Below are 23850 nucleotides of genomic sequence, written 5' to 3' on the forward strand. Positions count from 1 at the left end.
GAGCTCTCTTTGCTGCCTCCTATTTCCCAGGCTGCTATGAGGACAGAGCCTGCTGCAAAGCTAAGAAATGTCACTGACATAAAACTACCATCACCCTGGACAGAGCAGCCATCACCGGCTCTTTGGACCTCTGGGCTGAAGACACACAGCTCCTCCTTGAAACCACTGCCTCCGCTGGCCCTGGGACTGGGCAGCCCTGTGGGCCCACAGTGACCCTCCTCCTCCCAGCCCTGCCCAGCTGACTCACCCACAGATGCCCTGTTGGGGTACAGTGGGGGGTTGCTGTGCCGGCTGGAGTGCCCTGGCGAGTAAGGGGACCATTCCTGGAGCTCTGGGGAGAGTTCTCCACTTGCTGGGATGCACTTCTGCTCCTGCAGAACCAAAGACAACAGGGAGTGGATGGAAACAGGGAAATGCGCAGGTGTTTGCAAGCGACTTCAGTCCCTTACACACTAACTCCTCCCACTTGGACACATGAGGTGACAGTCGGGAGAGGTCACTGCTCATTCAAGTTGCCTTACACACCTAGAAAGGAAGAACTTCCTTCAAAAATACTCCAGAAGAAAACCACAGAGAAAGAATCTGTTCTTTCAAATAGACAGAGGTTCTGTGTGCAGAAGGCAGACTGTGCCTCAGAAATGCAGGTAACAACTCCGCACAGCTTGCAGAGCCGTGCGAAGCTCTGTCTGCAGAGAGGAGCATGGGTTTGTTCTGCTCACAGCACTCTCTCCCTTCTGCAAATGACTACAGCACCCACAATAACAGGCCAACCTGTCCTGCTGCTAGCTAAGAGATTCACAAGTGCTATCTTCTCTCCCTAAACCCTTCAAGGTAGGTCCACGTCACCTGGTTTTGTTGTACACGTTCAAAAGCTTCTTGTTGAATAAGCAAATCAAACACTACGTCCAAGAACATGTGTTGTTCCTCTCTTGGCATCTTATTCCCAGTAACACACACACCCCACATCACTCTCCCAATCTCCGAAGGAGGGCTGCTTCCCACTGGCATCCACCTGCCACCCGCCCCTGCCCTCAAGTAGGTACTGAGAGTGAAGGCAAGGAGCCAGGGCTACTTGGGACCTGCTCACAGCCAGCTACCCCTCCCAGCCCCTGCCCACCACAGGGTTGGCTCTACCTCCAGGAACTGAGCAGGAATCACCACGGGCGCGAGTTTCGGCCGGAAGCTGGGAGCAGACTTTGGCCGGCGGCGCTTCTGACCCAGTTCGTCCATCTTCTGGGAGGTGAGGTCCTCATCACAGGACTTCTTGGCGGGCAGGTAGGACGAGTCCCCGTCTGCTTCAGGGTAGTAGCTGGAAGCAATGCGGACCCTGGCCTTGCGAGGGGGCGAGGCGTGCATGGGTTCCCCAGGGTCCACGTCGGTGGGCAGGGCACTCGGGGGGCTGGTAGACGGGGAGCTGCCCACCAGCGTGGCCTCTGATTCGGAGCTGGTTTCTAGCCTGTGCTGGAACTTAATGGAGTCGCTCCTCCTGGGAGGTTTTGGGGGCGTCAGAGGCCCCACCCTCTTGGAAGGCTGGGGGGAGTGAGCAGGCCCAGGACCAGGGAGCAGGTAGTCTATTTTGGGGGGCGTTTGGGGGCGCTTGAAAGTGTTAGGGTCAAAGATAGACTTTCTTTGCTTTGGCTTCTTGTAAACAGAGAGCTTCTCGGGCCCTGCCGTGGAGCTGAGCACAGCCTTGGGCCAGGTCCCGCCGCTGTTGGAGCTCTCGGGCTCGGCCTTATCCAGGGGGGTCTCTGACACCCCACAGGGACCCGCCTCAGTCTCGAAGGGCAGCAGTGGCCGCCGGCTATGCATATCCACCAGCCCATAGCCACGCTCCCCAGAGGCGTCTGAGCGGAAGGAGCTCAGGCTACGCTCAGAGGCACTGGGACAGGCCTGCGGGGAGACTGGGAAGGGTGCCCCAGTGAAAGGCTTGTGCAGGAAGGAGCTGCTGCCGCCTGGGTGGCCCAGCTCCTTCCTGTCCTCCAGCCTGTCTGCACAGAAGATGTCTGTCTGCGTGGAGTTGTGGTGCTGCATCAAGTTCCCTTTATTCTGAGCCTGGACCTCCGGGCCATGGGCTCGGAAACTCAACATCTTATCAGAGTCCTTCATATTTTCAAAAATGTTCTGGCCACTCCACGAGGAGCTTTGAGGGAACACCTAAGAGGGATTGCAGAGGAGTGAGAAAGAGAACAGGAAAGACCACAGAACCTGGCGCCACCACTGAAAATGACCCTGCAGGTAGAGCGATAGTCAGGAACGGTCCACACATACACCCCAAAAAACAGGCAGATAAATACACACACACACACACACCCCTCTCCCTGACAGGTCACACACACACCCCTCTCCCTGACAGGTCATACACACACACCCCTCTCCCTGACAGGTAACACACACACCCCAAAAGACAGGCAGACACACACACACACACCCCTCTCCCTGACAGGTCACACACATATGCCAAAAGATAGGTAGACACACACATGCACACACACGCATACCTCTTCCTGACAGGTCACACACACACCCCAAAAGACAGGCAGACAAATACACACACACACATCCCTCTCCCTGACAGGTAATACACACACCCCAAAAGACAGACAGACACACACACACACACACCCCTCATCCTGACAGGTCACACAGACACCCCAAAAGACAGGCAGACGCACACACACACCCCTCTCCGACAGGTCACACACACACCCCAAAAGACAGGCAGACACACACACGCACACGCACACATGCACACCCCTTCCTGATGGGTCACACCCCCCCCCAAAAGACAAGCAGACAAATACACACACACACCTCTCCCTGACAGGTAACACACATACCCCAAAAGACAAGCAGACACACACACACCCCTCTCCCTGACAGGTCACACACACACCCCAAAAGACAGGCAGACACACACACGCACACATGCACACCCCTTCCTGACGGGTCACACACACACCCCAAAAGACAAGCAGACAAATACACACACACACACACACCAAGAGACAGGCGGACACACACACACCCCTCTCCCTGACAGGTCACACACACACCCCAAAAGACAGGCAGACACACACATGCACACACACACACCCCTTCCTGACGGGTCACACACACACCCAAAAAGACAGGCAGACAAATACACACACACACACACCCCTCTCCCTGACAGGTAACACACACACCCCAAAAGACAGGCGGACACATACACACACACCCCTCTCCCTTACACGTCACACACATACTCCAAAAGATAGGCAGACACACACACGCACACGCGCACACACATGCACCCCTCTCCCTGACAGGTCACACACACACCCCAAAAGACAGGCAGACACACATACACACACCCCTCTCCCTGACAGGTCACACATACACCCCAAAAGACAGGCAGACAAACACACACACCTCTCCCTGACAGGTCACATACACACCCCAAAAGACAGGCAGACAAACACACACACAGACACGCACACCTCTCCCTGACAGGTCACATACACACCCCAAAAGACAGGCAGACAAACACACACACAGACACGCACACCTCTTCCTGACAAGTGAGGCTTTCTCACAGCCCTGGTGACTGAAAACCCACAGGAGAGCCATAAAGTTCTCTTGACTTTGAGCTCTTTCTGAAATCACTTGCACAATGTCCTGCATATTTTTTTATGTTATTAAATGAAAAAGTCTCATTATTAAAAATATGTATGTATCTTGTAGTACACTCACATTATGGATTTTTATTCAGCAATAAAAATAAATGAGCTATTCAAGCCATGAAAACACATGGAGGAAACAAATGCCTATTACTAAGTGAAAGAAGCCAATCGGACAAGGCTACATGTTGTATGATTCCAACTATATGACATTCTAGAAGACAATATTACGGAGACAGTAAAAAAAGATCAATTGTTTCCAGGGGTGAGGGGGACAGAGAAAAGGATGAATAGATGAGGAGGAACAAAGGATTTTTATCACATGAAATCATTCTGGATGATACTTTGATGATGGATACATGTCATTATACATCTGTCCACAGAATGTACACCACCAAGAGTGAATCCTCACGCAAACTACGGGCTTTAGCTGTTACTAATTTATTAGTATCAGCTCATCAATTATAACAAATGAACCCCCCTCACTAAGACGTTAACAACAGCGGAAGCAGAAGGGGGAAATATGAGGACTCTGTATGAGCTGCATGAGCTCAACTTTCCTGTAAACCTAAAATTGCTCCCAAAAATGTCTACTAATTTTTAAATGATTCATTTTTAAAAAAACACCTCTTAATGAAGTGGATGGGCCTACTTTTTCCAACCTTCTATTATCAATCTTTTTAACTATGTAGGAAAATTGATAGAAAAGTACCTAAACCTACCATTTAGATTCAACAGTATTTTACCAAATTGTGTATTTCTATCAATACTGCTGAACATTTGAAAGTAAGTTACAAATATGACATTTCACCCCTAAGAACTTTACTATGTACTTCCCCAAAATAAGGCCATTCTCCTATATAACCCTAGTACCATCATTAGACTCAGGAAAATTAACAATTCTCTAAAATCAACTAATTACTCAGTCCAGACTCAGAGGAACCCCACTGTCCTCAAAACGTCCTTCACAGCTGTTTTGTTTTGTGTTTGCTTTTACTAAGCTTTTACTAAGCCAGGTTCACGCACACCCTGTACTTTGTAAACCAATCCCCTTTTTTCAGTGACCCGGGTGACACAGAGAAGTAGAGTGGGCCTATGGACACAGGCAGCAGAGCAGGGATGGGGCAGGGCAGGACCCTTACCTTCAGGAGGGAGAGGGTCAGAGAGTCCTGGCAGCTACGCAGCAGAGATTCACACTCATTCAGAGATTTGTTGTCCAGTGCAATGCCGTTGATCTAGGACCAAACACAGAGCCTGTCAGGCCCACCGCCAGGACAGGGGCTCTGTCTGCCTGGCGACCCACATTGGAGAGTGGGCCTGGGTCTGTAAGGTGCCCAAGTTTGGAGTTGCCCAAGGAGAGAAAGCCCCTCCCCAGGCAGGCCTGAGGAATCTAGTTAAGGACCTTCTGAGGCCAATGAAACATATGTCTTAAAATCGCTCTAGCGAAAGGTGCTTGCCTGAGTGGGAGCAGACCACCAAGGGTCCTGGGGGACCAGCGCAACCCTGCTGTTTCCTGCTGCGTGATGCTGGACCCCAACTCAGAACGCACAAAACAGACGCTAAACACGTCTGCTCTGGGGGCAAGAGGAGGCTGAAAATCAGATCATGGCGTAAAGGCCTTTGTAAACTAGAAAGAACTACGTGAGATGAAGCATCGTCTTTGTTCACAAAGACCCATCACAACCACTTATGCCTGAATCTGTCCTCATCCCTCTCAGACGTGCTCCCATCATTTAAAAAGTGTACGTGCAGTAGATGAATGGCTAGACCAGGCAGCATGCACACCACAGAACAGTACCCACATGACAAGGAACACACTAGCCATGTACCCAACCATGCCATGGCTCTCAGAGCACAACGCCCAGCGGAAAAGCCCACTTCAAAAGGCCACGTGCTATACTGTTCTACTTATATACTATTCTCAAGATGACAAAATTATAGACATGGAGAACAATTTAGTTGCCAGGGGGTAGGAGTGGGGGGAGTAGTGTGTGTGTAAAGTGGGAACACGAGAGGCGATGGTGGTGAAACAGTTCTGCATCTTGATTTTTTCCGTTTTGGTTACCTAAGCATGATAAACTTACGTAGAACTAAACATATGCACTGTACCAATGTCAGCTGCCTGGTGTTGGTATCATAGTTATACAAGATAGAAACACGAGGGGAGACTGGGTGAAGGATACATAGGACCTCCCTATACTGTCACCCAACTTTATCTATTTTCAATATTATTTATTTACTATTATAACTGAATTACAATTATTTCTGTAATTATTTCAAGATCAAAAGTTAAAACTATAGGGAGACGGATAATTTTGGAATGGTAGATTAATTTGGTTGTGTTTTTTTTTTTCTTTATAACTTTTCCACATCTTAATATTTTCCACAACAGCCATATTGCTTTTAAAGACTGGCACCACGAAACTCTGGAAAACACTGGCAATGATGTGAAGCAAAGAGCTCCCCCAACACACTGCAGATGGGACTGAAAAGGCCATGACCTTTGGGGGCACATGGGGGGAGTTCCTTTCAAATATTAAATGCTCATCTGATAAACCCCCATGGCACACTCCCGTGGGCCCCGCAGAGGCATGGAGTGGGAGCCATGCAGCATGACTTGAAAGGCCCAGATGCCCGCGTTGTCCGTCGTGGGGACTGATTAACAGCCTGTGCTGCTGCCATTAAAGAATATGCAGTGACTGAAATGACCTAGGCACCCCTAAAGACATGAATATGGAAGAATCTAAGGGCACACTGTTAAAAACAAAAACAACGTTAGCAGCTGAGTGTGTTATGATCCCACCTGGGTTTAAAAGAAAAATGTGGGAGATATACACGCTTTGAACATTTCTGGGAGAAAATACAATCAACTGTTAAAAACAGTTGCCATCAAGGCAAGAACTGACAGGTGAAGAGTCTAGAACAAGAGAAAAGTTACTACCGTTACTGTGTCTCTTGCATAACTGGAATTGTGTGTGTGTCATAAAAATGTGTGTGCCTTCAATTTTAAAAAGTTACTTACAAGTATTAAATGTGCATGCCCTATGACTCAGCAATCTCACCACATTTCGGGGATTTGGTCACCAGGGATGCTATTAAATATCCCCAAAGTGGCTGTGCACACAGGTGGAAGTCCATGTTTGCAATTGCAGAAACTGAAAACAACTTACAAGGTGTGATCAAACAATACAGTCAATGTTTAAATAAATAAACAATTTATTACAGTAAAAGACACATTGCCATTAATCCCCCTCAAAATACTCCCTGTCGCTTCAAACACTTTCTGCCACTTTCTGAAGCAGTTCTGGAAGTCCTCTTTCGTGAGTGTCTTTAGTTGTGCTGTCATGGCTGCCTCGATGTCCTGAATTGATTCAAAACGGTTATCTTTCACAATCATTTTGACTTTGGGGAAGAGCCAGGAGTTTCCCGGTGCCAGATATGGTGAATAAGGTGGATGAGGACACACCGTAATGTTTTTATTTGACAGAAATTGCTGCACCAGAAGTGATGTGTGACACGGAGCATTGTCAGGATGGAGGATGATTTACGTCACACTTTAAAACATACTTTCTCTCAACCGTAGCTGACACCCGACTGACTGCACTGAACAAGGTGAAACTTGTCACACACTGTTACTAAGGTTCCACGCGCCGCTTCCCATATTGAAGAATCCGCCTTTCCATTGGCTGGCACTCGGCAGCACCATCCACCATATTGTTTCATCACAACAGATTGAGCCACAACAGCACAACTAAAGATAAGTGTGTTGGAAGCGAGGGGGATTAATGGCACTGTGTCTCTTACTGCAATACATTTTTTTTTAATTTAAACATCCACCATATTGTTTGATCACACCTCGTACACACTCATCATAGTTCTGCCGGCAACACTGGTACCACTTACTGGTTCTAACCTGAGCCCCAGGTGTCAAGACTGGTCTTAAGGTGTCCTTGCCTAGACAACCACAAGGTGGATAAAAATAAGGAGGATCGACTCAGAAAGATGAACACAACATAGAATGCAAATTGTAGAAAAACATAAGATGATTCCATTTTGCATTTTAAAAAGGAAACAAAAACCAGGAGCTGGGCCGACCCAGTGTCTCAGGCGATTAGAGCTCCGTGCTCCTAACTCCAAAGGCTGCCGATTCGATTCCCACATGGGCCAGTGGGCTCTCAACCACAAGGTTGCCAGTTCGATTCCTCGAGTCCCACAAGGGATGGTGGGCTGTGCCCCCTGCAACTAGAAACGGGAACTGGACCTGGAGCTGAGCTGCGCCCTCCACAACTAAGACTGAAAGGACAACAGCTTGAAGCTGAACGGCACCCTCCACAACTAAGATTGAAAGGACAACTTGACTTGGAGAAAAGTCCTGGAAGTACACACTGTTCCCCAATAAAGTCCTGTTCCCCTTTCCCAATAAAATCTTTAAAAAAAAAAAAAAAAAAAAAAAAACCAGGAGCCTACATCTGTGTATATAGATTTGTATGAGCACTTATGGTCTGGCTAAGAGTACATCTTCTAAATCGGGATAGATATTATCTCTAGAAGCAGCAGGATTTAAGGGAAAACAGGGGACAACTAGTATATACATTTTTGTATTGCTTGACTATTTTACAGCAAAGAAGTCTTACTTTGGTAATAAAAAAGAAATGTAAAAATAAATGGATGTAATATTTAGTAGAAAAAGATTTTTTAAAAATCACATACAGATATCTATTTTTTTAATTGACCTAACTATACATTCATGTGTAGAATAAAGGCTGTAGAAAAATACATTAAAAATGTTAAGAAAGGTTATCTATAGGTGGTAGCAACAAGACGGATTCTTATTTACTTCCTAAACTTTTTCTGTACTTCTTAATTTTCTATAGTGAACAGAAACATAATATCAGAAGAAAGAACACCACATTTAAATAACATGGCGAATATAAAAACTGCATTCGTTACTTCTTCCTCAAACCTCCCAAATATAAGCTAACCGTCTACATGCAGCAGATGGCCCGCTCCGCGACGCTTACCGCCACAATCCTGTCTCCCACAGCGAGGGACCCCTCCTTGGCGGCCGGACTTCCAGGTACCACGGCAGCAGCATATACTCCATTCTCCAGACTGATGCCGCTGTCTGCAAACCACAGGGCGGACCACAGGCAGCCCCCAGTTAACCCCTGCCCGGATCACAGGGCCCTCTGCTTGTCCCACCTCATCTTTGGGAGATGCTTTTACAAAGATGTTGGCAGACTGTGACTGGTCCATCCCAGCCTCCCACCCGGGAAAGACCACCAAGGGGCTCAGTCCCATTTGGTCTGGTGAATCGTTCAGAGACAAGCCAGACCCAGGACCCAAATGGTCCCCTGCAGGGGAAGCACATGGGCTGCATTAAAGCAGAATCAATCCTCATCCCTAGGAATGAAGTGCGCCTGAAAACACACACATCCCTCTGCCCTAGACAGGAACACCCTGCCGTCTGAGGCACTCTGCCCACGCCTGCTGGCCGCTACCTTTCTGTCCACTCAGGTTGATGTGCAGTGGCGTGACCACCTTGCCGCCCAGGGACTTCCTCCGCCGCACCACCATGTTGATGGCGCCCTCCCCGTGGAGGAGGGCCTGGAGGGCCTGCTGCTTGTCCTTATTGACGAGGTCCACGTCGTTGATCCTCAGCAGCCAGTCATTGACCCTGAGGAGGGGCACGGGCAGTGTCCACGCAGGCCTGGGGACCAGTGGGCAGCCCCGCCGCTCCTATCGGAAGGCCGAGTGCCAGGAAGCAGGGACCCCACATACACACTCAGAAAGACTTCCTCTCTGGGAAGGTCAAATGGTTCAACTCACAGATGCTGGACCTGCATTGCCTGGGTTCAAATCCTGGCTCTACCACTGACTAGCTGTGTGACCTAGCCCCTTTGGGCCTCAGTGTCTGCATCTGTCAAATGAGGTCGCACCTACCTCATAGGATTGAAAAGATTAATGAATTACTTATAAAAAGTGGGTAAAGCAGGACTAAGCACCAGTGAGCACTATTTTATCATCATTACTATTTCATGGACTGACCAAGCAGCGCACGTTCTATGCTCTCACACACACGGCCTGAGCCCTTTCCAACCCAAAGATGCAAACGGCAGCACGTGGTGCCTGGAGAAAGGTCAGATTCAGAGGCAACTGTGAGTCACCGAGTATCCTTAAGAACGACATCAGCTGCTGAGCCTGCTGGCCTCGGCCGACCGTGAGTCCCTCAGACCCTAGAGCACATTCACTCAACTGCCACCTGTCTCTGGGTCCTTTCATTGGGTTAGAGGGCCACCCCCCTTCCCTCCAGAGCCTGGGCCTCCTCAACTCTTACCGCAAACGGCCATCTGCAATGCTTCCTTTGTCCACCTTCGTGACAAATATGCCACAGTCGCCCGGCAAACAGGGCTCATTCACACCTTCTGCCATATCGAACCCCAGTGACTTCAAGTCAATGGCCTCCTGTCAAAACAGCAGCAGCACACTTTACAAAGCAGTGATGAGAAACACTTGGCCCTTAAACCCCAAGCCACTCACGACAATGTGGGGACTGTCCCTTCCTCATGACTGACAGGGCCAGGGCCCTCAGTCCCCAGGATGCAGTCTGCCCCTCTCAGCCACGGCAGACACATGGCCGCACCGGCATTCCCCCTGGGAGCTCTGCTCTTCCCTCTGCCTTCCACGCACTGTGCCAGTGTCCACCACGTGACAGACCAACCTGCGACAACCCAGCTTGGACAAGTACAGGGAAAGGATGCATCGCACCCTAAGAGGACAAGCCGAACCTCCAAACCAGTAGCCGTGAAACTTGGGGGTGCTGAGTGAAGGCCCCCTCTCCGTCCCCCATGCAGTCTTCACGGCAGGAGAGCAAACAGAAAGACAGGAAGGCAGCTTACCGTCTCCCTTTCAAACTCCACAACTTCCGTTTCCCACTCCATGGAGTCTGTGTCGATGGCTGAGTCATGGGAGCTGTGCGCCATCAGCTGCCGGAACCGGGCCTCTTTCTCCAACTGGGATTCCATCTGCTCCCTGTGAACAGAAGGGGCCCTGGCGATGTCTCTCTAGGAGGCGAAATATCCCACCCAGTGACAGTTGGAAACGAGGCGGACCACTCATGAAAGCTCACTGGGGCTCCTTTCCCCGTATACTTCACGCCAGCTTCCCAATAAATCGGGAGCAACAGGTCAAAGCTTCTTGGATAGCCATGTATGTGCATGGTGTTCTTTTCAAAAAGACTCAGAAATCCTTCTCACATTTATCTAGAGGTTTAGTGCAATTCCTATTGAAATGCCAGCAAGACTTTGCAGATACAGACAAGACTCTTCTAAAATGTACAGGGAAAGGCAAAGGAATTAGAACAGCTAAAACAATTCTGAAAACAAAGAATTAAGTAAGAGAAACCACTACTCGATTTTAAGACTTTTTATACAACTATCGTACTCAAGACTGAGTAGAACTGCCAGGAAAACAGATAGGTGTATGGAACAGAATTAAGGACCCAAAAACAGCCCCACTAAGTGCAAACGGTGCAAAAGTAATTCAGAAGGACAAAAACAGAGGAAGGACAGTCTTCAGCTAATGACGTGGGGGCAGCAGGACATCCATGGCAAAAAAAATTAATAAATTTCAACCCAACCACCACACCTTATATAAAAATTAACTCAAAGCGCATCACAGATTTAAATGTAAAAAAATAAGAAAAATACAGGAGAAAATCTTTGAGGTCCAGGGCTAGGTTAAGGGTTCTCAGACATAACACAATCCATTAAAAATTAAAAATTAAAATCAGTAAGTTGGACTTGATCAAAACAACGTAAGCTCTCAGAAAAATCGACAAGTAGATGAGAAAATACTCAGAAACCATGTCCTAATCCCCAGTGGCTTGCACATAACACCCTTCTTCCTAAAACCTGGGCCCAACCACCTTCCCAATTCAACAGCACCACCCATTGGGCTCCTTGTGCTCTCGTGACCTTTTGTTTCCTGCACAAGTGGACACATACCCAGGCCCACAGCTTTGTCTGAACTGTGTTCTCACTAGCTGGCTCTAGAATGCTACTCAGCTTCCAGGGCAGAGCGCCCCTGCCCCCAGCCCCAGCCCACCCCTGTGCAGCCTGAGGCTCTGCATTTAATGCTCTCTGCACTCATCTCATCTCTCACCCACTGGGGCCCCTCTGTGGATTCTGCAGACTGGGGGCTTCCTGAGCAGCAACACAGACTCCCTCACCAGCACCCCACCAGTTAAGAGAACTTAGTAGAGAAGCGGTGCAAATGCAAATGTTCAAACAAAGGAACCCAGCTTTCTCAGATAATCCAGGCAACTCCAGCTCAATTAAAACACAAAACTTCCTCCCAAGCTGAAGCCCCGGAGGAGCCAGGCTGTACCTTCATTTGATTCCATCACTTGCGAGCTCCAAGGTGGGTCCCTGGAGAGAGACTCTCACTTTGTCTCTTAACCCCTGAGATTTCCTTTAGAGCAGTCAAGCCCCAGAGGTCCTGGGTTTTTAATTCATGAATGAAGCTGTTTGTCTTACGTCAGATGGTACTGAATGGAGAGGAAGGGGAAGCTGCACTCCCTTCTCAGAGGCGTCAGTCTCGTCACTCACACTCACAGGCATCTCACTACCCCCACCACTCTATCAGCTTGGGAAGTTCCTAGAACAGACAGAGCCACTGCTCCGCAACTAGAATCCGCTTCTCGAGCGCAGTGATGACTACTGGGCCCTGCCGATTTCTCTGTTTCAACTTTGATCTTTGTATTTTGAATCTGCTGCTTACAATCACCAAGTCTTAAATATCATGGCTGGGACAGCGCTGTCACTGAGGGGGTTGTCTGACACCCAGTCTCTTCCAGATGGGCGTCCAAATAACATGGCAGGACGGGCTGCGTGGGGGTAGTCTGTCACCTTCAAAACGCTGCACCACAGTCTGTCACTGTTTTGTTCATGTACGTACTTCTCTCTCGGCCAGACCTGACGGTGGCCTGTCTTCTCCTGCATGCTATGAGCCCCACAGGGCAGGGACCTGGTGGGCCTGCTCAGCTGCTTCCCCTGTGCCTCACTCCCAGAGCAGGCATGCAGTGAATCCTTGCTGATAGGTGAGTGAATGAGGAAGGGAGGGAATCAATGAAAGGACGATGCATGTTTGCCTGTCCCCAAGTAGACTGTCTGGGAACAGGGACCTTCCTTCCTATGTGCCTTTGTACACAGTGTCTATCTACCTCCATGTGCTCACCAAAGGGATCCCCCCATCTTCTGTGATGGTCTAAGAATTTCTAGTTATGTAGCCCTCAACATGGAAGCAATATTTGGACCCATTCTACAGATTGACAGAGTAAGACAGAGAGAAGGGACAGATGGCCAGGGCCTGCACATGGGGCGCCTTGCCCTGAGAGGAGAGGGGTACAAGCTCGGCCCACCAGGCGCCCACCCCAGCATACTTGAGCTCCTTAAGCTCCCGGCTGACGTCGTTCTTCTGTTTTCGAGTGTCATCCAGGCTTCGCAGAGCCTCGGCCAGCTCGCTCACCGCCCGGTCCCGCTCCCGCCTCAGGTTGTCGCAGAGCGTCCTGGCAGAGGGGCAAAGGCAAAGTCACTGCGAGGAGCAGGGGACAAGGACTCACCGCCTGCAGTAAACACCCAGGTGCCTGCCTCGCCCTCAGGTGCACAGAAGGTTGCCTGAGAGTCTGGAGGGGCTTCCTGGGCAGCAGCACAGACTCCCTCAGCAGCATCCCTCGGTTAGGGAGCTCAGCAGGGAGGAGGTGCAAATACAAATGAGCCCACCGAGGCCAACCCCATGAGCGACAGAGGTGACACTGAGGACCCGGGAGGAGGCAGACCCCCCAGTTACTGGGCAATGAGCCTGGGTTCTGAGCGCCCCTGCTCGTCCCACTGCTTCCTCCTCAGCGTGCCTGGGGTTAGTGATCACCCTCCCGCCCAGCCCGCCTGGCAGGGCCCTGTGCCCCAGCACCCACCGAGCTTCTCCAAACTACCCACAGCAGCCTTGGCACAGCCGCCTCCACCCCACAACCAGACTGAGCTCCCAATTCAGACAGGAATCGCCCCTCACACATCTCTGTCGCCCTGAGCTCTGTGCAGGTCAAAGTGCAGGCTTGCCCACTCTCTCCTAAAGGGTGCATGGCTTCTGGGATGCCAGAACCACCTAGCCATCCAGAGAGGAGGTGGGGACAGGTGACCTGGCAGCAGGGGAGTCTGTGCTCTGTGCCACCTCCAGAACTGCATCCTGTCACTGGGTGAATGCTAAGGGCTGGTCCCCCCTCTCCATGGCCCCAAACTCCCCCACCCTGAACCCACATCTCCTTACTAGCCCAGCAGACATCAGCCTCTCCTCCAAACGGCCACAAGTGAATCTTCCAGAAACTCTCCATGACCAAGGCCTTTCTCACTAGCTACACCCCCACCACACAGCGTCTCCTGGCCCCACCTCTGCCAAGGGTCCAGTCTACACCCCCTGGCTTCCATTTCGAGGCCCTCAGGAGGCCTATGAGCTGCCCCCCCAAGTACACGCCCTGCTCCAGCCACACCCCTGCCGTGTCCTGCCCTGGGCACACCACACGCGTGGTGCGTGATGCTCCCTCAGGCTGCAGTGCCCCTCACCTTTCTCTGCCCAGAAAAGTCCCCCTCATGCTTAAGTTCTAGTTGGAATGCCATGCTCTCTGGGGATCTCCCTGTCTGTCCACCCCTGTGCCCTGCATGCCTCCACCACAGTTCTAACGAGGGCCTTAGAATCCTGTTCACACATCTCCCTTCTCCACTGCCCCGTCTGACGGAGCTGTCCATGGCCAGCCCCTCACACGCATCACACCTGACTGGGAGCCTCACAGGCTGCTCCCAGGGTCTCTTGCTCCAAAGACCTAAGATCCTGGAACATAGTAGGCACCCAATGAGTAATGCAAGGATGCAATTCTGATACGTCAGTTTCTCAGAAGCCAGATAAGAAAAAAGGCTGGTCTGATGCCACTGCACAGGCGTCTCATCTGGAAGCCATGCACGCTCAGACATCTAGGGTGAAGAGAAATGGGACGCAGAGACATACTAGAAATTTCTAATGCTCTGAGGTGAGGTGGGGGCGTCACACAGAGAAGAACCTAGGTCACTCCCACCTTACCTGGACACGTGGCAAATAATTCTGGCCCTCCCCACAGACCTAGTGCGTCAGGGGCGCCCTGCGCCCATGCCAGCCCGATGCCCCGTACCGGATGCTGTCCCGCTCGGCCACAATCTTGTCCCGCTCCTGGAACGCCCAGTCCCGCCGGCACTTGGCCACATCTGCCTCCTGGAGGGCTTCCTTCAGCTCCTGGCACAGAGCCTTACACTGCTTTCGTAGGATTTCGGCCTCCTTGTTGGCTCTCCCGGCATCCATTGTCACCGTGTCTTTGATCTGGCGGGGATGAGGGGCGAGCAGAGAGGGAGGTTACTGGGTTCCGGCCTGGACGTGCACTCCAGTGAGTGCAGGGCTGAGGCTGAAGTCTCGTGAGCTGGATAAAGGGAAACGCTGGGATCCCGGCCAGGGCCCATCCCCCACACGCCTGCTGCCCCCGCACCGCGGTGACCACGTACCCCAAAGGCAGGCTCAGACCCCTAATGATGCTGGGTTAGGGTCCAGTCCAAACTCACACGGCCCCACACAGCCTGGACCAGAACCCCAGGCCCTCCTCAGCCACGGGGTCAGGGGCCCAGGTGGGGTGCCTGCCCTGGAGGGCTTGTTCCAGGCTCTGCCCTGCCATGTCCATGGTTTATATCATAGAGGCAGCCACCACGTCTTTCTAAGAGCTCTCGGGACCAAGCAGAACGGTGCAGACACTGCTCCTCCTAATTCCCACCCCTCTATGTCTGCAATTCTAGTCTCCATGCTTCTGTGGTTTTTATACCCTGGCACACTGACTTATTCTTAAATCTGAATATGCAGCAGTATTTTTGCTGGTCCTATGTATCTCAGTTTGTTTAAAAAGCTGAAATCTGAAGAACTTGCATCTTGATACCTCCCCAAAGCATTACATGCTGTCAAAATTTGAAATCAAACTCTTAGAAGCATTCATATACAAAGCGCCCCCAGTGTCCCTTTAATTCTTAGAAAATGTGAAGAAAATGACAAATGACAAAGCAAGTGCCTACTGCAAGAGTAACTCCTACTCTAGCTCAAAGGCTTTCTGAAGAAGCAAAGTACAAACAGCACAAGAGAAGAACATACTGCAGCCTCTGCCCTGGGCATCCCCACCTCTGAGTGGTAAGAAGAAGGCACACCAGGAACGTTTGCACCGACTCCACAGCAGACAGAGATGCAGCCTCCCCTAAAACCCGTTCAGAAAGATCTCAAAAGTTCAGCCAAGCGACAGAGAGCAGGGAGACAGAGGAAACGTGTGCAGGCAGCTTGTAACTCCCCCCTCATCGCTCACACACAGAGTCAGAAGGAGTTAGGAAAAAACACACACAAAAAATGCACCTTAACTAGAGTGACACCATGACACACTGCGCCGACTTCACATTTCCCAAGTCAAACTATTTCAGTTTTGATTTTTTCCGAATTTTATGCAGTGTTGAGTGTCTTAGTTTGATATTTTTTTTAAAAAACGAATGATTTTTATTAATTCTACCATGAATTTACTGTAATAAGTTTAACAATAACATTTTCCTAAATTTATACTTGTTTTACATGAATAGCGTTTTGTATTTGAAACGTGTTAACACGTGGTTCACTGAAAGGTCTCCCATTGGCCTGGCAGTCACCTCCAGCTGAGGGCGAGAGGTGGCGACACGCGAGCGGCCAGCACGAGGGAGCTGGGTGCGCCCACCCTCGCCCGCATCTTGCCTTCCTTTCCACTGGGCCCCCGGCATTGCTACTCTCCAAAGTGAAATCATCCCCCAAACACTGTCTCCTTATGAGAAACACAGCAAGTGTAAAATTCAGTTTTGCTCAGAGGGGACAGGAGGAATGCGGAATCTTAAAAAGGACAGCAGAATTGAGAGGCTGAAGTTCTGTCTGACCCCAACAACAGCAACGAGAACCCCAGGGTCCAGGAAGTGCCTGCCCCAGGTCCCAGCCATTAGTGGGGGGCTGAACCCACATCCCAGATCTCCAGATTCCCGCTGCAGTGATTTTTCCTCCATACTGTGCTGCCCCAAAGTCAGCTCTCAGGCTGCAAAAGCACCACCCGTGATCTTCTGCGCTGCCGGGATGACCTTGGGGCCACAGGCTAAGGAAGAGATGGGCTGCTTTTCATGACACACCCATCCCACCCAGTCATGAAGCCAACATGTGAGAAGACCCATGGGCTGCCAATCAGCCCCACCAGGGGCAGAGCCCACGCCACGGGGCCTCATCAGACCAGGGGGATGTAGACCCTCCCACCCACATCTCAGAGCCAGGATGGCCCAGGTCACAAACCTGGCCTACTCTGGCCGGGTGGGGAGTGGTCTTGTCGGAGAAGTCAGACAAAGTAGAGGAGCTGAGGATTTCAGTTCTGGAAGCTGCCAGGGTGGGGGTGGGAGCGGGGGTTCTCCTCTTCTGCCTGCTGACTCGGATCGGTGCCTAGAAGAGATTCCTGCCTCAGCTGACAGGCAGACTTGACAGCCAGCCAATGCCCCCTGTGAAGGCTGAAGGGCACGCTTGAGTGCTGGGAGTGTGGTGACAGGCCACCCACCACCTGCGGGAAGCCAGGGGTCCTCCTAATGCTCGGTGCTTTCCACATTCCTGCAAAGGGCACGATCGGTGAACCTCTGCGCTTTCAAACACCCCTCCACATGGGCTCTGTCCTGTCACAGGCTCACCTCCTATATGCTCGACACATTGTCCTTGACTCTCTGGTTTCGTGACTCGGTCAGTCATTTTCAAAGTTCTTCTCTTCATCATTTTGTTTTCCTTATTTGATAAACCTTTCCCAACCACTAAGCTCTTAGATGCCAGAGTGTGAAAACAAGTTGACGGTTTTTCTGGGACAATTACCAAGTTCTAATACATTATTTTTGCTTATTAAAAATTCCTTCATCATGGTCTTTTAAAAATTTCATCAAAGTAAATATTCTTTTTCAGAATGGCTTTCACCTTAACGGTCTGGAAAAGTCTCACTCCCTTGGTATGAAATTGCCATTAGTTGCACCATTTTTGCCTACAGAAACAATTTTAAAGGGTTCACCCTAATCCCGACTGAGTAGCTAATAATCATCTTCATAATAAAGACTCAAACCATTGCTACTTTGTGCGGGAACCAGTCTACTTGTATTTTCCATTTTAATCATGTGATCGTCACAAGCACCCGGGAGGCAGATGCTATCATCATTTCCATTTTGTAGATGAGGAAACTGAGGCCCAGAAAGGTAAGTGATGACATGACTAAGGGGGCCCGTGCCCCCTGCCTGCCACAGCCCCTAGCACTGCCCACATAAAGACTCTCGCAGGGCACCGGTCGCCCCTCCGACATCAGCCCTGCCTTGTGCTGGGTCCGGGGGTTCCGGCTGCAACAATCCAATGCCAGCTGTCCCCTGCCAATTTGCCCAACCTTGAACACCTTGCTTTTCACTTCTCATAGACGAATTTTAAAGCTTGCGTTCTAACTGACCTGCACAGAAAAGTAGAATGGAAAGGCATTTCAACGGGGGAAAAGTCTGCTATGATCAAGTCCAGCAACACGGACCGACAGGATGGAAAGGCATCTCAAATCAGGGAGCCAGCAGAGCACACCTACACTGGGGGCGGAGGGGTGTCAGTGATAAGGTCGAGGGGCCAGGAGGAAGGATGCAGAGAATCCACACTGATCCCTCAGGGGTCAAGCTGAGTGGCCTAATTCCAATGCTACTGAACGCCAGGCCCAGGCCCTGGAGGCCTGTGCCGTAGGGAGCGAGACAGCAGAAGGACCTCTGGCTCGGTCTAGGACACCATCTTCCCAGCAGGAGCCTGGCTGCTCCTTAGAGCAGACCCCTCAGAGACTGGGAGCAAAGAGCGCTAAGGCTGCTCTTCCAGACGCACAAGGCCAAAGGTGTCTATGTCTTTGGGAGCTTGGCCTTGGAATCTCGCTTCTTAATGAGCAAGTCCTTAAAAATCCGCTGGCTTTCAGCACAAGACTGATCAGCAGTCACTTAAAATCACAGGTGTGAGAGTGTCTGTGCATGGGGCACGTGCGTGTCTGGGCGTCTTAGCTGACTTTCTTCCTACACTGTAAGCTGCGGATGCTGACACCACAGCAGGACCTCCCCTGTGTCCCTGCAGCCCAGATTAGCGTCGTGAGCTCAGCAGTTACCTGGGCAGCGTCCAGGAACCCAGCCAGCATGCAGACCTAAGACAAGAAGGCTTTCGCTCCAACTCAGGAGGAGGCTGCCAGGCGGCAAGTCCAGACACTGTGTGCACAGCAGCCCATCCTCTCGCTGCTCTCCCAGAGGCTGGGAGGCCAGCCACCCAGCCACCTACCTGCCGCAATGCCTCCATCTCCTCACTGGCCGCCTTCTTCTCAGACGTGCTGCTCTTGAGCTTGGACTCGGCCAGCTCCACCTCGGTCTGCAGCTTGTCCAGCTCGGAGATGACCTGGTCACGCTCACTCATGATGAGCTTGTACTCGCTGTACACTGCGTCCCGCTCCTCCTTGTACTTCTCTGACTCCTTGGCAGTTTTCGCCTGCGTGGTCCTCAGCTCCGTCAGCTCCGACTGCAGCAGCTCCATCTCCCACTGCAGGTCCTTGTTCTGGGCCGTGGCCTTGTTCAGCTCATGGTGGATCGCCTCGAACCTGGGGGAGAAAGGCAGCCAGACGTGGGTGGGGGTGGGGAGGTACAGAGACCTACTCGGTCAGCTCCGCCGTGCTGGACAGTCAAGCATGAAGTTTCGAGTGAGGTCATTCTCCACACCCCCAAGAGAGAAAAGTCACGGAGTCCCAGTGCCCCTGGACCTGGAATTTTTCTCAGCCTTTACAAATAGAAGTTGAGCTGAGGACTTCACGCCCTCTGCTCTACTAGAAATAACAGCGTATTTCTTCCACAGTCAAACTACCGCACGTTATTAAAAACAAAAAACAAAACAAAACAAACAAACAAAAGTGCAAGAATCACAGCATATGAGAGATAATTTTACAATCATTTAATCCGACCACCTCATTTTACAGATACAGACGATAAGGAGATACAGGTGACTGGCCCAAAGTCACTAGGTCAGCACGAGAGCACAGCTCAGCCCTTTCAAGCCAGGAGGCACCTTCCACCCAGGCCACCCTGACTGTGAGAGCCTGCAGCTCTAGGGCCACATTTCTGAAAGTGTGTTCCTTAGGACACCAATCCTGCACTGTGCTCCGTTAAAAAACAAACAAAAAAACTGTGTTTGCTCTCTGATGACTTATGTTTGGGAACAATGCATCTGTGTTGTCCTCTTGGAAAGGCTCGTGCTCGGTACCAGAGTGAAGGCTCTGAGAAGTCCTGCGGTACAGGCACCTGTGCACAACCCGGTCATTCCCAAACCTTTTTCTATCCAGAGAACACTTTTCATATGAAACTGATGAACGCTCCAAGGGAATGACACTCTGCAGGAATGTACCTGACGAAATGCTGTTTGAGGGGAGGGCTCACGTCCCTGCAGATTATATACCTTAATTAAAAAATGAAATTTTAGAAAAAAACAATGCCTAGGACCACTAACTTTCCTATTTGCTAGGTGGGTGACTGACACACAGGGGGCAAGGCTTGTGGGGAGACCTAGGAAACCAGATGGTCAGTACACCCCACAGTTGTTCACACTGGAGGAAGAACAACCCCCAAGACATACTAAGTATCAAGAAAACGTTTCCTGGCTATAAGTATTTTATGATGAGAAAACACCATCTGCTGTGCTGTTTCACTCTGGAAGTGCCTGGGAGCCTTGCAGCGACCCACGAGCCCAGGGGAGCGCGGCCCCGGCGCTCTCCTCCCCCTGCGGCCTCCCACTCCTACCTCCGCAGGGAGAGGGCGCACTGGTGCTGCAGCTGGATGGCCGTGTCCCTCTGCTGGGTCAGCATTTCCGTCTGCTTCAGCAGGCGCTGGTTCTCTTCCTCCAGCTGCTCCAGGCGGCTCAGGTCCGAGTTGTGGATGGCGACTTTCTCACTGTACCTCTTCCGCAGGGCGTCATAGTCCTTCTTAACCACCTCCAGCTTGTCCATGGCTGTGTCGTACAGCTTGTTGAGAATTTCTGATGACCCGTTGTGCTTCAACACCTGGGGACCACACAGCTGCACTTACCAAGGGTCCGAGGGCAGGAGGAAGGTCAGACTGACCATCTCACCTCCCTGCGTCTGGGGGTACAACTACTGACAAGGGTGGGGAGGCCACACCGTCTGGCCTTCGGCGTCTCGCAGTCTGATTCCACTGGCCCTAGTCTCACTGGGTGATTCATTCCTTCACAGACATTTCTTAAGGAGGGTGCGGAAGTTCCCCTAACAGGCCTGAGACCTTTATCCTTACCAAGGCCAGCTTGCACGTTGCCTCTTGGCTGGTGCCTAGGAACTGGAGTGGCCAATAGATCCCTACACTCATCTAAAACGTTCCCCAAGTGGTGAGGGCTCCCTGTGCCTGGACCCGACGGACAGTGTGACTTGGGCTGAGCACCTGCTTCCTCCTGGGAGTCTGAAATCTCCGTACAGACCAGGCAGCAGTGCCTGTGGGGCCAGCCCCCAGGACAAACCCTGGGCAGGGAGGGCCTCATGGCTTCCCTGGCAGCAACGCTGCACACGTGCTCTCACGAGTCGGTGCTGTGGGATCTGACATGTCCTGTGTCACTCACTACACAGGGAGGACTTTTGGAACCTGCACCTGGTTTCCTCTGGACTTCGCCCCACATACCTCTTCCCTTTGCTGATTTTGGTTTGTGTCCTTTTGCTGAAATAAATGTTAGTTGTGAGTATGATTATATGCTGAGTCTGTGAATCCTCGTGGCAAATCACCAAGCCTGGGGGCGGTGCTGGGGACCCCCAACACACGTACCTGACATGTTCTAGATGCTGGTGACGCCAGACAGGACGTATAAAGGCTATGGCTCGTGGACCTTTTGTCCTCAGGTGAAGATACGAATGCACAGATGGACAGACAGGTAGGTAGGGAAGTAGGTAGGTAGACAAAAACTTAGAGAGTGAAACAGACCAAATAAAATAACTTACAAGCATAACAAAGGCCATCAAGGAAATAAAAAATAAAATAGGATATTGAGCTGGAGATTTCTGAGCAGCAGAGTAAAAGGTGTGAGAGAGGCTAAGGCCTGAGGATGCCTTTCTAAGGTGACTTCTGAGCTCAGAGGCAGCCGCCAAGAGCACACCAGGCAGAGGGGTGAGCAAGTGCAAAGGCCCTGAGGCAGGAAATACCAGAATGTTCTAGGCACAAAGAAAAGGGCAGGACAGAGTAACTTGGAGGCCAGTGAACAAGGAGCAGTGGGTTCAAAAAGAGGCTAGAGAAGTGGGCAAGGTTTCAAGGCTCCCGGCAAAGATTATATCCTGAGAGAGATGGGAATCGTAGGAGGGCTTTAAGCAAGAGAGTAAATTACAGGTTCTAAAGTTCACTCAGGGCACTGTGCTAGAGAATGAAAAACAAGAAGACCAGTTCAGAGGTTGTCGGGGGCCCTTTGACTTCTGCTAAGCACCTCAGGGGATCTGAGTCCCTGGGCAGGTCACTCCACATCTTTGGCTTTCAGTTGTCGTATTGGTCAAATGGCAGGACTGAACCAGAAAAGCTTGCTTAACCGTGCAAGCTCAGACAGTGCAGAAATCACTGGGCTCATTCACCATGGACCCTGAGTTATCAGAAGATCTCTGCAGCCCGGAGAATGAGAACCTGGGACTAGTAAATACAAGCAAACCTCGGTTTATTGTGCTTCGCAGGTATTGCGTTTTTTACAAACTGAAGAAAAAACTCTCCACCAGCAACAGGTGAGGGCTGGCTTTCCTGCAGTGGTGAAACAGAACCCACAATGTCTCCACGGTACACCTGTACTCCATTTGGAGGCAGGGTTAGCCCTCAATAAATACAACTAACACAGACAGCCAAGGAAGACCTCATGCAAACATCAGAATCATAGACACACGGAAAGCGAGATCCTTCCTCTAAGACCTAAGCATTAGCTCCTAGGACTACAGAATATTGGAGAGGAAGGGAATCTCAGAAATCAACTAATTCAGGTCTTTCAGGCTTTTTTCCTTTTTTTTTTTTTTTCAAGCAAAACTCTTTCCTTCAAAGGAAATCTTTCAAGGACAGCAAAATACAAAACTCATTTTAAAAACCGGTACACATGGTTCCTTGGGCAGTTACAATATTCACTGTTTTGTAAAAATGCTTCACTGCTACAGACAGGGTTACACACTGAGAAATAGTCACAAAACCATTGACTGAGCCCCACTTTATCATTTAAAATCTTTTTTTTAAGTGGAATATCTTCCAAATATACAGAAAAGCATAGCAAATAATGTAGCACAATTTTAAGTACCCACCACTTAGCTCTAATATTAACATCATGTCATATTGTATCAAATTGTTTTCCAAAGAAATACAGTATTACTGGTGTTGCTAAAAGATCCAATGTGCCCTTCTCTTATCTCACACTCCTCTCTTCCCCTCCAGAATTAATCGGTCCACTAAATTTGCTGTCAATTATCTCAATGCACAATATTTTATTTATACCACTTAAGTATTCATAAAAGTCTCTAATGGCATATTATGTGTGCTTCTTTTTACTCAATGCTGCTTTTGAGATTTAGTCAACTGATGCAGGAAGCGTTGCACTGTGTGAATACATCACAAATTCTCCATTTTCCGTTTGATGAACATTTGCATCATCTCCACTTTATTTTTTCTGTTATAAATGATACTGCAGAGAACACTACTGTACACATGTCTCCCGCATCCATCAGCTTTTCCTCTAAAAGAGGAGTGGTCAAGTGTTGGGATATGGCCTTTTTCTACACTCACTGGACAACATCAAATTGCTGGACCAACATAGGATCCACCACCAGCTGTGGGCAGAAGGTCTGAGAGTTACTGTCCTCAACACATCCTCACCAAGATTTCATGTGACCAGATTTTTCTTTTAATTTTTAATTGTGGTAAAATACACATGACATACTGCCTGTCTTTGCCATCTTTAAGTGACATTTCAGTAGTGTTAGGTATGTTCACGTTGTTGTGCAACCACTCTCCAGAACTTTCCATCTTGCAAAACTGAAACTCTGTCCCCATTGAAC

General features: G+C 50.2%; 1 protein-coding gene across 8 annotated transcripts in view; it reads right to left on the bottom strand.

Moving 5' to 3' along the window:
• DLG5 (discs large MAGUK scaffold protein 5) overlaps positions 1-23850 on the bottom strand; it is a 115252-nt gene that overhangs the window by 22555 nt on the left and 68847 nt on the right. For 4 of the 8 annotated variants that reach the window (XM_074339668.1, XM_019745957.2, XM_019745956.2 and 1 more), the window contains 12 exons: positions 20582-20841; positions 19080-19392; positions 17064-17207; positions 14875-15059; positions 13102-13227; positions 10559-10691; positions 9997-10124; positions 9161-9336; positions 8681-8784; positions 4802-4894; positions 1135-2154; positions 248-371 (listed from right to left, as the gene is read on the bottom strand). In XM_074339668.1, the coding sequence (XP_074195769.1) occupies positions 248-371; positions 1135-2154; positions 4802-4894; positions 8681-8784; positions 9161-9336; positions 9997-10124; positions 10559-10691; positions 13102-13227; positions 14875-15059; positions 17064-17207; positions 19080-19392; positions 20582-20841 (2806 nt within the window). The remainder of the gene's footprint in view (positions 1-247; positions 372-1134; positions 2155-4801; positions 4895-8680; positions 8785-9160; positions 9337-9996; positions 10125-10558; positions 10692-13101; positions 13228-14874; positions 15060-17063; positions 17208-19079; positions 19393-20581; positions 20842-23850) is intronic. The other 4 variants (XM_074339671.1, XM_019745959.2, XM_019745958.2 and 1 more) reach the window with 2 other exon arrangements.

Source organism: Rhinolophus sinicus, linkage group LG07, assembly GCF_036562045.2.
Source record: "Rhinolophus sinicus isolate RSC01 linkage group LG07, ASM3656204v1, whole genome shotgun sequence".
In the NCBI taxonomy this organism is placed as follows: Eukaryota; Metazoa; Chordata; class Mammalia; order Chiroptera; family Rhinolophidae; genus Rhinolophus; species Rhinolophus sinicus.